At 45.3% G+C, this 12,399-nt stretch overlaps 1 protein-coding gene across 4 annotated transcripts in view; it reads left to right on the top strand.

Annotated features, from left to right (window-relative positions):
• The window catches only part of RFX4 (regulatory factor X4), a 158,382-nt gene that overhangs the window by 84,648 nt on the left and 61,335 nt on the right, over positions 1 to 12,399 (top strand). For all 4 annotated transcript variants that reach the window (XM_044228053.1, XM_044228054.1, XM_044228052.1 and 1 more), the window contains 2 exons: positions 1,563 to 1,640; positions 7,943 to 8,106. In XM_044228053.1, coding sequence (XP_044083988.1) covers positions 1,563 to 1,640; positions 7,943 to 8,106 — 242 coding nt within the window. The remainder of the gene's footprint in view (positions 1 to 1,562; positions 1,641 to 7,942; positions 8,107 to 12,399) is intronic.

The raw sequence follows: 12,399 nt of genomic DNA, 5'->3' as shown, positions 1-12,399 counted from the left end.
ACAACACACACAACCTCTCTCCCTCTCAGTGCAAAATGGTGAGTTTAAAAATATAGAGGGGTGTGTGGGTGGCTCAGACTTTTGATTTTGGCTCAGGTCTTGATCTCAGGGTCACGGGATCGAGCCCGGCATCGGGTTCCGCAGTGGGCGTGGAGTCTGCTTAGGATTCTCTCTCACCCCCTCTCCCTCTGCACTGTTGCCGTGCCCCCCGCTCCGACTCACATGCTTACACTCTCCCTCTAAAAAAAATTTAAAACATATAAAGATAGAAGTCAGAATAAAATATGGACCTTAGTTAATGATAATGTACCCAAATTTATTCATTAGTTGTAAGAAATGCACCACCCTAATGTAAGAGGTTAGCAATAGGACTTATGGGTTTGAGGCAGATAGGAGCTCCCCGTACTATTTTCAGAACTTGCCTGCAAATTCAGTACTCTCCTAAAACAAAAAGTTCATCTACCTATCTAACCTCCCTACCTCCCCATCTGTGATGCCACACTGTCTCATGTCACGAAGGAAGAACCCTTTTGGCTCTAGACTGTAGATTGGTTTTTAAATAGGATTGAGTTGGTGTCCCCGTGTGCTGCAGAGGATGTGGTGAAATCATAGTCCCATAGACAAAGAAGACTTTATAGGGTACGGTGAGTCAGCTAGTTTGGGTCATAGGGCATTTGGAGAAAATGCCTGGAAATATATCTCTCACCTCGACACAGCCCAGTTCACTAGCAAATGCTGAGTGTCTCCTGTCTACGGATCCCCCTGGGAGCTGGGACACGCTGTAACTGAGGCATGAGTCCTGCTCCCAGGAGTCTCATGGTCGAGGCAGGGAGATGGATGTCCGTGCACAAGCAGGCTACGTTTACATAAAATGAATGCATGTCTGCATTCTGGAGCCAAAGGAGTATCTGTAAATGCTTTAAATCTAAGAACTAGTAACTTTTTCCCCCTCAGTTGCTTTTTTTTTTTTTTTAAATCAATAAACTTCCTATATTGTAGCTTTAAATTTCTTGGATAAAATAGATCTGGAGATGTTTTTCTACTGAGCAGATTCCAGGAAATTTCTGAATGTCTTTTTGTGATTTTTGGCAAACATCCTTCTTCTAAGTACTCATTGGGTTTTAATTCTTCAGTATCTCAGCCGATGAGGAGAATCTAATAACGTCCTACTGAACTCTGTGGTGGGCCAGGGGCCGTGCAAAGCGCTAGATACACGAGTAGGAATAATATGCCATTTAAATTTTCCCAGGGCCCATGGTCTCAGGTGTGGGGAACGGGAGAGAGAGAGAGAAAAGCCCACGCTTTCCACTGGATCCCAGGGCAGGTGCTCTGCTGGACAGAAACCTGTCCAGAAGCACAGAGGGGGGACCCCAGGGCCAGAGAGAACCACAAAGGAAAATCAGACTTACTTGGGTCTTACAGGATGGCAAGGACTTACAGGATGAAAGTGGATTTCATCCCTTCAACAGGGAATAAATGACTTGAAAATTGAAATTCCAAGGGGAGACAGTGGTAATGTCTATTAATTATGCTTTTATTGTTGACCCCCCTTCTCCCCACAGGTCTCTACCTTCATTATGATGTACAGAACACACTGTCAGAGAATACTGGACACCGTAATACGAGCCAACTTTGATGAGGTAGGTCGGTCAAGGTTGAGCCACAGAACACTCTGTATTAAAATATCATCGTAGCAGGAGCTCCTGTTTGGAGAGCCCCTGCCGGGTGCCAGGCCTTTGGAAACCCCTGTGGTGCGTCAGCTCCCATCATCTTGCCGGTGATCCCGGGAAGCAGGTGCTGTCCTTACCCCCATTTCACACGTCTTCGGTGTGGACAGCAGGCGGGATGGCCCGCTCCTCCATCTGACTCGTGCACTGTTGCCTGCCCCACTGGCTTACGAGGAAGACAGTTTCGCAGGGTTACTGTTATCCCTGGTATTATAGGTTCGGAGAGACAAGAAGAAAGCTTTCCTATATTTTGGATTTAATTTTTTCCCGAGGCCCCATTTTCTTTTTATTTTAAAATAGTACAGTTAAGGAATGGAGCGCAGCAACAGGAGAGGATGAAGGACAAGCTACATAACCAGAGAGACCGTAAAATAAACCTTCTTGCCTAAAAATGCCATCCAAGAAAGCCTTCTAGAGGGACAGCGAGAAGCCACTCGTTTCACGGCCTAAACCTGAGGCCTTTCTGATTCCAGAAAATGCCTTGAGGCAAAAAAAAAAAAAAATCCAACCCCCTCCCCCGCCCCACACCCTCTGGCACAGGTGGTGGACATTGAATTAGAGGACGATGCAGGCTCCAGTGGGGCTATAAAAACCAGGAGCTATTGGTGGATGAGATCCAGGAGACTCCCTGGTGTGGGTTTCAGGGCAGGGGGCTGGGGTGCGCCCTGTGGGAGAGGGGAGGGTGCAAGATGGCGTGGAGCACAAAGTGCTCTCTCCCGCACATTCTTGTGCCTTTCTGCCCCCACGGCTGACCGTAGTGAGCATTCACTGAGCGCTGCGCTTACCTGTGAGAGGTCACGGACTGTTCCCTCAGTAAGCGGGGCGCGGGTGGTCGCCTGCGAGCTGGCACTGGGCTCACGGGTCCCAAGGAGATGGCAGGGTGCTGGTGGAGAAGGACTCCTGTTCCTGCTCTTGGCTTTTCTTCATGAGATGGTTGAACTCTCCCAATTCGTTCAGCAGCCATTTAAGCGGGTTCTTTTAAAAAAGAAAGAAAAATCACTGCTTTCTCTCTTGTTGTGGTTTGGCTATTTATGTCTTACACCCCAAAGATCACTGCGATGAGAGCAAATAGAGGTTCATGCTCAGTTCAGACCACACTGGCTTCTGTAGCTAATAACCCCAAGTCTTACTACATTAGAAGTTTATTTCCCACCACTGTCACGACCAGGGTGGACGCTCACAGGGGGCAGGCTGGTTCCTGGGGGTAGTTGAGGGACCCAGGCTCCTTCCACCATGTGGCCACACCCTGCCCTAGAGCTTTGGTGTCCTCATTGTTCAGCCGACAGATGGGGAAAAGGTTGCAGGGAAGACCTACCCGTTTCTAACGTTGTCAGCCCGGAAATAAAAGGCATCATTTTTGCGCATGTTCCGTTGGCAGAAGCTGGTCTCTTGGCCCCCCCGTGATGCCCTCCGTGGGCAGCACTTCTCTCCCACAGAAGAGGAGCTCGGGGAGCTGTAGTGGCCAGCTGTCCCTCTCCACTACAAGCACTAGCCACAGAACTAGAGACAGTCTCCCGTGACGTTCATATGTACTTTATTCATCTCAAAACTCACGTTCATCCTCTCCCTACACTTAATTCCATGCATTAATTCCAACACTTACTGGGCACTTAACGGGGCCGTGCTCCTCTGTCGGTCTCAGGAATGGGGCAAGAAGTAAGACCCAGCCCACAGGGGGGAAAACAGGAATGCACATCAGGAGTAGGATGCAGAGTATACAGTGAAGGCTGCGGAAAACTTTGAGGGGGCCAAGTTTCTTGTGGGGAAAGTGCCAGACTCCGAGCCCAGGCTCTGCCGTGAAGGCCGTTCTTGTTTATCCTAGAAATAAAGGTAAAAATATCATCCCTGCCTTTTTAATGCAGCGGGTTCCTGGAAGGTGAAGATGAGACAATGCCTAGCAAAACCCTTTGTAAACTATACAAGGTCATATGAATGCTTGTCAGGTATGTCAACCAGAGAGTTATAAGACTGGCTCAAGGACACACATTTCGGTTAGGGCCAAAGTCACGGCTGCCTCTTTTGTCACCTGACACCTGCAGTCCAATATTCTTCCCATGCCCTTGGCAGGGATATTTGGTGGCTGTTTTTAAAATGGGTAATCAAAGTGTGGTTCATTCACCCAACCACAGAAGAATGAAGGGAGTTATTTTCCTTTTGATGGACATGGCTTTCTCCCACGGCTGAGGAAAGTCATGGGTAAGTGGATGGTAGGTGCATGTAGTACGCCTTGACCTTGCAGTTTGCTTCAGGTCTTTAAGATCTTTAAGGGTTGAGGTTATAACTAATGCTGGTATCACATTCTTAAATTATCTTGTTGGCTGACTCACTGTTTGTCTCCTACCGTGAGGGCAGGGACCCTGTCTGTCTTGTTTGCTCCTGTATCCACGTTACCCATATTCTTAGGCTCTTGGTAAATATTTGTTGGGGAGATGAGAGCATGGATGGATGGGTGGAGGAATGTAAAAGTGCCATGGCCTTGTAGCCCAATCAGGCAAGTACAGAGAGCCCCAGTCTGCACAGAGGGGACTCCCTGCAAAGCCTTCTCCAAACTACGTTGCATAAAGAGCTGTCAAGTCCAGAGGTCTTGTGTTTGAGTCCAAATCCACCACTTACCAGCCTGTGACTTTGAGCGAGGTACTTAATCCCTTTGAGCCTCTTTTTCTTTGGCCCTCAAATGGAGATGATCATTTTATCTACATGAGAATTCATGGAAGTGTCTGATTTTGAAATCCGAGCATAAGAAATGATAGATATTTTGGTGGCTAATGCTTTGTTGGGATCCTTTCAACGCCGTAGCAACTAAGCACCCTGACTGGAAGTTATCAGATGTATTTCCAAAAGGTGCTAGTATATTCAGGATGAAGTAAAGGACAGATATGGAAAAGAAATAGAAAACCCACATAGGTATTCATAAGGAAATCTTCTCTTGATGCTTCACTGAGCCAAGAAGGAAAGGGCTGGGAGTTCAGGGAACTGAAGTAGATAATCCAGAAAACTCGTGCTTTTCCATCCTTTGCCTCTGACGAAGTTGCCTCTCACAAGGAATAAGGAAACCTCCTCCCTTTGGACTGATAACCCCTTTCTGTTTGTTAGTTCCCTACACGCTACCAGGCATTTTGCCTCCATGATCTTATTGGGTCCTGTACTGGGTAGACCTGATCTCTATTTTACAAAAGCCAACATGTTTCCTATTTAGGTATTTCTGCATGAGCTCCAGACTGTTGACTTGACATCCAACTTAATGTGGCCAAATCAGAGCTCTGACTTTCCACCTGAACTTGTGTTTCCCTTCTCAGAACCCACCCCCCAATGGCTCACGCTGTGAATCTTGATGCTTCTCCTCCCCTTACCCTTCATACCCAGCATCCTAGGAGGTCCCACCTGCTCCCCCTCCTGTGTAACACTTTGCCTGTCCATTTCACACCCAACTTCCAAGTCTAGGCTCTTGAGCTTTCCACCGTTCTCCCTTCTTCCTTTCCTCCTCACTCTGAAGAAAGAGTACCTTAGGACATTAAATGGCCTAAAATGTGGAGGGTGAAAAGGGAGGTTCAAACTGACCCAACAGCCCCCTCTCCAAAGGCTGCTCAGGAGACTGAGGACTGATCAGGGCTTCCTGTGCAAGCTGAGGAGGATTAAAATAGACAGATGCCTGCTAAAGACTGATTTTCCACAGATTTGTTTTAACTACACAGCCGCTGATCTTATCCAGAATTTCAGCTAGAAATTGATTATAATAATTGACTAAATAATTAATTATTTAATTAATATTAAATTAATATTTTTAAAAAAAAGGGTAGGGCTATATGCAAGGAGAGCTAAGAAAGACAGATGAATTCAGAATCGCAAATCATAGGAATCAACTGGGCAGAGGTTTCGAGGCAGTATTAGAAGGGCAGGCAGGGAGGTCTAGGACCCGGGGACCCTGATGCCCAGGGACAAGCTGGCCTCAGGGGACAGTGGAGGGTCCTCTAGAAAGAAAGCACCTTAGCCAAGAGCCTGGCCATCTCTAGGCTCAAGCCAGCCAAGAGTCAGCCACCAGCCATCCCAATGCCAGAGCAAGAGCCTTGACAGGTGAGCAGAGCTGCAGTGGGCATCCTGGCTGGGTGACACTCAGAAGCTTAGGCAAGGTATCACAAAGCTTAGGGGAGCCCGTGGATTTCTTGGGGCCAGTAGTGGCTGTGTCTGCCTGATGTAATCACCACTGCCACTAACCTTTAGTAAGCATCTACCATGTGCCAAGCATTAACATAGGTACTTACAGGAATCTTTACCAAAACCTATGCTGTAAGTGCTACCTTTACTGCCATTTCACAGGTGAAATCTTACCTATTTCTATCTCTAAGCTGAGAGACAGTACACCCCTGGTTGGTAGTGGGGCCTGGGCTGGAACTCTGGAAGATAGTCTTCGCTCATCTGCATTTTCTGTTTTAAGTTCTAGTCTGCCTGAATACTCTGCAATATTGTCACTGTTATGGAATAAGGGGGTCTGTGATTTAAGTGTCACAGTTTACAAACCTGAAATTCATTCAGCACATTGATCATGGTTTTGCTCAATACCATGGGCCCCCTACAAAGTCCGGGGGCGTGCTTTCTCCCCATGCCTTATCCCATTAGCCTCCCACCCAGGCCAGGCCATGGGTGTCAGGGAAGTCTTCCACTGGAGGCTGATCTCAGGTCACCAGGCTGGAGTCAGAGGTAGCCTGGTCAGAGGAAGGCGAGACCCTACTCCTGAGAGGGGCCTGAAGGACACTGCAAGTCGTGAGGACAGGGGTCATGAAGACAGGGGTCGTGAGGACAGGGGTAGAAAGCTGGGAAGCGAGCGTCAGTCCAAGAAGAGATGTGGGTGTCAGGTATGGGGTAGAAGAGCTGTTACCATGAGAAGAACAAACTAGCCACAAGACTGATCTGTGGAATGATCTGTGGACAGACATGGGCTCCGACTCATCCATTCCCTGACATGCTGTCTGGATTTGGACAAATAAGTTAATGTCTCTGCAAAGTGGGAGCAAGGATTCTCAGCGGTAGTAATACAAGTATTCAGTGAGAGCACCCATGCAAAGTGCCTGGTCTGTCGTAGTGACTTGATAAATAAAACAGATGCCCACAGTAATCCCATCTCCAAAGTATGAGACGGGGTGGGGAGAGGGAGGGTACCAAATTATCTTTTGCGTTGGATCAGGGTTGATTTAGGAGCCAGGAATGTGGGTAATGCTAAATGTGGGGGTTTGAGAGAACCCATCTGTGGGGAAAAGAAGGACACATAGTCCAGGAACCAAGTGGAGCCTATGAGAATGCACAAAAATTCAGTCATTTGTTCCCTGTCTTCAAGATGAGACACTCCTCAGTGTTAGCTAAACTCTAGGTATTTTTTTTAAATTCTAGGTATTTTAATGGTATTATATACATTAGTTAACCATCTCTGCTGTTTCCCTTCACTTCCCTTACCTTGTCCTGCACCCCGGGCCCACACCCCGCTGTCTCCTTGACCTCCAGCTCACATGGGAGAAGATGGAGGTGTACAGGCCACTGAAGAGTTGTCTGTCTTAGACACGTGCTCTGCCACTTCCTCAGCAGTGGCACAGCTAGAGCTCCTGCCATGATGTGGATAACGTTCTCTCCAGTGCCGCTCGTATTTCTGTTCTGTGCTAGTGGTTGGGGTGGGAGCGCCCATGTGATTCACCGCCCACATCCTACCATCTAGCATCCCACAGCGGCCCCAGCCAGCCAGGGCTCTTTGGAGAAATGGAGGAATTTGGAGAGATGGAGGAATTTGGATAGGAAGAGGTCCTTGCATTTTCTTCCGGTTTGGGTACACACATTTCAAGATACCTTCCAGATACATTCCTTTTAACAGCACCTCACACATCATTCCCTTCTTTTCGAGAACACCCAAAGGCCCCAACAGGCCCAAAGAATAGTGAGCACTGGTGTTCTCAGTTCCTTAATCTTTCCCTGGACCACGGGGAGCATGAAGTAGGGGATGGGTTACCGTGCTAGTCCTCTCTGGCAGGACAGACTTGACCCCAGGCTGTGAGGCCAGGTGGTTCTGCAGCCGGAAGATTGCATAGATGGGCAGGGGGAGGATGGGGCTGGGGATGGGGCCACCTCTGCACAGCAAGGGGGAGTAGACGACCCCACTGCAGGCTGGTGGGACCCCCGGCTTTGTTGGAAGGGCCTCATAACCTCATGGTTCTCCCTTCTGGGTGTTGATACAGGTTCAAAGTTTCCTTCTGCACTTTTGGCAAGGAATGCCCCCCCACATGCTGCCTGTGCTGGGCTCCTCCACGGTGGTGAACATCGTCGGCGTGTGTGACTCCATCCTCTACAAAGCTATCTCGGGGGTGCTGATGCCCACCGTGCTGCAGGCGTTACCTGACAGGTGAGCACGCTTCTTCTTGTGACTCGTCCTTAGCTCGTGCTGTTCCTGCCTCTCTCTCTCACTGAAGGTAACCATGCACTCTCTGGTGCTCTCCCTTGTAAAGACTGCAGACATTGGGCTTTTAAAAATTCAATTTGATTTTACAGTTTTTAATATAAATAAAAATTTGAACATTTTGAACCATTTGTGTGGTTCAAAATTCAAAAGGTATAATGTGGAAATGGTGAAAAGTCTTTCCCTACCAATTCCTGTTCCCTAGGTACCCCAGACTTCTCCATAAAGCATCAAATTGAGTCATCTTCTTGGCACGGGATGAGGTTCAGCGGGGTCCATCCAGATCTACTGGGCACATATAACCAATGCATACATCATACTCTTTTTTTCTTTCCCACTGAAACGGTGATATACTCTATTATACTATTCTGCACTTTGCTTTAAAAAAAAAATCATGGAGCTTATGCTGGGGCTTCCTTGCGCCTCCAGATCACTCCCTACCATGCCCCACACTGCCCCTTTCCCCGGGGGCTGGACCAAATGGAGTACCTCACAAGGCTCTGTTTCCCTGTCTTCAAGGGAAGACAGCATCCAGGAGGGAGGGAGAAGAGGGAGGTCAGGAGATGGACTTGTCTCTCTCCCTGGGAGGTCACCTCAGGCTGGCCGTGGCCATCCACACGCCCCCACCACCATACCACCAAATTCAAATTCTCCTGCAGTACCTGTGCTTAGGTTGGAAGCTTGTCCCTTGGACATGGGATGGGTGAGAGCCTGCTGCCCCGAACCCCCCACCCCACAGCAGAGTCTCCGTCATGTGGACATGGGGCCTATGGACACCTTGATGACCTGTCCTTTGTAAATAATCTCTCCTATTTTGAGTGGCCTCTGTTTCCTATTAGGACTGTTAGAAAACATTTCACATCAGTCTGTAAAGAGATTTTATTCTTTTTTTGTGCCTGCGTACTGTTCCCACTGGACTGGATGTCGTCAGTTGTCTTCATGCTTCCAGCCTTGTTTTACTACAAATAATGCTGTGATGGATGCTGCACATTCCTTTTCAGGGGGAGGGTGCATTCGCTTTCCCAGGGCTGCAGCAACTAAGTAGCACAAACTGGGTGGCTTAAAACAACAGACATGACTTCCCTCATGGTTTTGGAGGCCAGCATTCTGGAATCAAGGTGTTGGCAGCGTTGGTTCCTTCCAGAGACGTACTCTGTGCCTGTCTCCCAGCCTCTCGCGCTGGCTGGAGTCCTTGGTGTTCCTTGGCTTGTAGATGCTTCCCTCCGGTCTCTGCTTCTGTCTTCACGTTGACTCCTGCTCCATGTGTCTCTCTCTGTCGCATAAAGACACTTGTCATCGATTTAAGGCCTACCCAGCTAATCCGAGATCTCATCTCAAGACCTTTAATTTAATCACACTGCAAATAAGGTCACCTTCACACATTCCAGGTGGACATACTGGGGAGTGGGGAGGGGGTACCACTTACCCCACTAGAGGACATGTATCTGCAGAATAAGTTCCTATAGGGCTGAATTTCTGGTTCAAAGGATGTATGATTTAAACTTTTCTCATTCTTTTATTATGAGTGAAGTTGAGTGTCTGTTTATATCTTTAAGAGCAACTTCTGTTTTCTTTCCTGTGACTGCTCAGTTCTTATCTTCTGATCATTTTTCTATTTGGTGGTTGGTGGTTTTCTCATTGATTTATAGGAGCTTTTTATTTTTTTAAAGATATTATTTATTTGTTTGAGAGAGAGAGAGAAAGCAAGAGAGATCATGAGCAGGGGAGAAAGGGAGAAACAGGCTCCTCACCAAGCAGGGAGCCCCGACGTAGGGCTCCATCTCAGGACCCTGGGACCGTGACTTGAGCCAAAGGCAGACACTTAACTGACTGAGCCACCCAGGCATCACCAGGAGCTCTTTATTTATTAGGTATAATAACCATTTATCTGTGTTAAGAGTTGCAAATAGTTTCTCATTTTGTTGTCATTGTCTTGTCTTTGCCACCCAGAAATAGATTTATGTAGTTGAATTTATCAGTCCTTGCTTTATGGCTTTTGGATTCGGTATCATAGCTTTAAAAGTCATCCCCATTCCAATGATTAAGTAATTTTCCCATGGTTTATCACACTAACTTTATGGTTTCATTCTGTACTTTTGAATTTCTGTTCAATCTGGAACGCATCCTGGGGTAAGATGAGAAGTATGGCTTTGTTTTCTCCTCAGCAGCTCTCCTGTTCTCCCAGCACCGTATGCCAATTATTCCATCTTTTCTTCAGAGTGGAGATGCCCTTTTTTTTTATATAGTAAATTTTATATGTATTTGAGGCAGTTTCTGGACCTCCTATCTATGCCATTGATACTTCTCTGCATTCATGTTCCACGGTCACTCTGCTTTAAGTTTTGTGCTTTTAAACATATTTAATAGTTAGTAGGACAAGTTCCTCTTACTTACTTTCTTTTTTAAATAATTTAACAATTAAAAAATTTTTTAAATTTTTAAATAATTTTTTAATAATTTTAATAAATTTCCATATGAACTACCTTGTCATCAGTTTGCCTATTTCGATAGCTCATAGATCACACTTACACATGTATTCTTATTGGGATTACATTACATTTAGAGACCAATTTAGGGAAAATTATGTATTTATAATACTGAGAATTCCTAACAACATGGTTTGCCTTGACATTTATTCTGATCTTCATTTTGTGACTGTAGGAATACTGTAAATGTTTTTCTTTCTTTTTTTTCTTTAAAGATTTTTGACAGACAGAGATCACAAGTAGGCAGAGAGGCAGGCAGAGAGAGAGATAGGGAAGCAGGCTCCCTGCTGAGCAGAGAGCCTGATGTGGGGCTGGATCCCAGGACCCTGGGACCATGACCTGAGCCAAAGGTAGAGGCTTTAACCCACTGAAGCCATTCAGGCACCCCTGTAAATGTTTTTCATATAAATCTTACACATTTAAACAAATTTTTCTTAGACATTTATCTATTTGTTGCTCTTGTGAGTGCAGTCTTCTCCTCTACAGCTCTTGACAGTTGGTGGTTTATGTCTATGAAAGTTATTGATGTCTGTGGTTATATTTGGAGCTGGCTATGCCAAGCTTATCTTGTTGTTGTATTTCTTTTTTCAGGTTCTTACATTTTCCATGTTTAGAATCCTGTTATCTATAAATGCAAATAGTTTTATTGTTGTTTTTCTAATTTTTATACCTCTCATTTATTTCTCTTACCTAATTACATTGGCTTATGCCTCAAGAACATGTTGAAGTTCTTGACTTTAATGAAAATGCATCTAGTATTTCTCCATTAAACATTGTGCTGGCTTTTGAATTAAGATTGATAAACTTTATCATGTTAGGGAATGTCTGTATTTTCTTAATTCATTAAACATTTTGTGAAGGATGTTGTTGAATATTATCCAATGATTTTCATAATCTATGGAAATTATTACATTTTCTGTCTCCTAATACTGAACGATTCTTGCATTCTTAGAATAAACCGCACTTGCTCATAGTATATTTTTTTAATGTACTACAGGATTTTATTTGTTAATGTTTTATTTAGAGGTTTTTGCCTCAAAGCCATAAAGTGAGATTGGTCTGCAATTTTCTTTTTGTGTTTAATCATCATTAGTTGTTGGTATCAATGTTATTCTTGCTTCATAAAAGAAATCTGGAAGCTTCTCCCCACCCCCATTTTTCCCTGTGCTCTGACACACTTTAAATAGCATTGAAATTATTTGCTCTTGAAGTCTATGAAGAATTAATTCCCCTTTGAAGGCATCTGAGTGTGGTGTTTTGTGGGAGTAAGTCTTTGAAATTTTTCTTATTTCTTTTTCCATAGTAATTGGTTAGTTTAGATTTTCTGTCTTCTCGGAGGTAAGTTTTGGTAAATTACATGATATCCACTTCTAGATCTTTAAATGTATTTGCTGAGGGTTGAGCATAGTGGATTTGTAGTCTCATTGAGTATCCTCTGTGTCTCAATATTTCTGCTTTAATACATTTCAGTTGGTGTACTTGGGCTTTCTGCTGCTTCTCTGTGATTAAGTTACCGGTTTCATTTTTTCAAGGCCCATGCTCTTGGATGTATTTATTGGTGCCATTACTCTTTATTTTCTAATACAGCAAGTTATTTAACTCACCCCTTTTACTTTCCTAAGTTTACTCTGTTCTTCATTTATTCAACACTTTATTGAGTGCCCACTACATAGTTTGTTGTTTCATCAGTGACCCAAACCAACTGACGCTTGATTTACTTACTTTCTTTCATCCTTGTTTAACAACATAAATA

Source organism: Neovison vison, chromosome 12 (genome assembly GCF_020171115.1).
Source record: "Neovison vison isolate M4711 chromosome 12, ASM_NN_V1, whole genome shotgun sequence".
Classification (NCBI taxonomy): Eukaryota; Metazoa; Chordata; class Mammalia; order Carnivora; family Mustelidae; genus Neogale; species Neogale vison.
The sequence above is the reverse complement of the archived record's forward strand: the minus strand, read 5'-3'. Positions and strand labels throughout refer to the sequence as shown.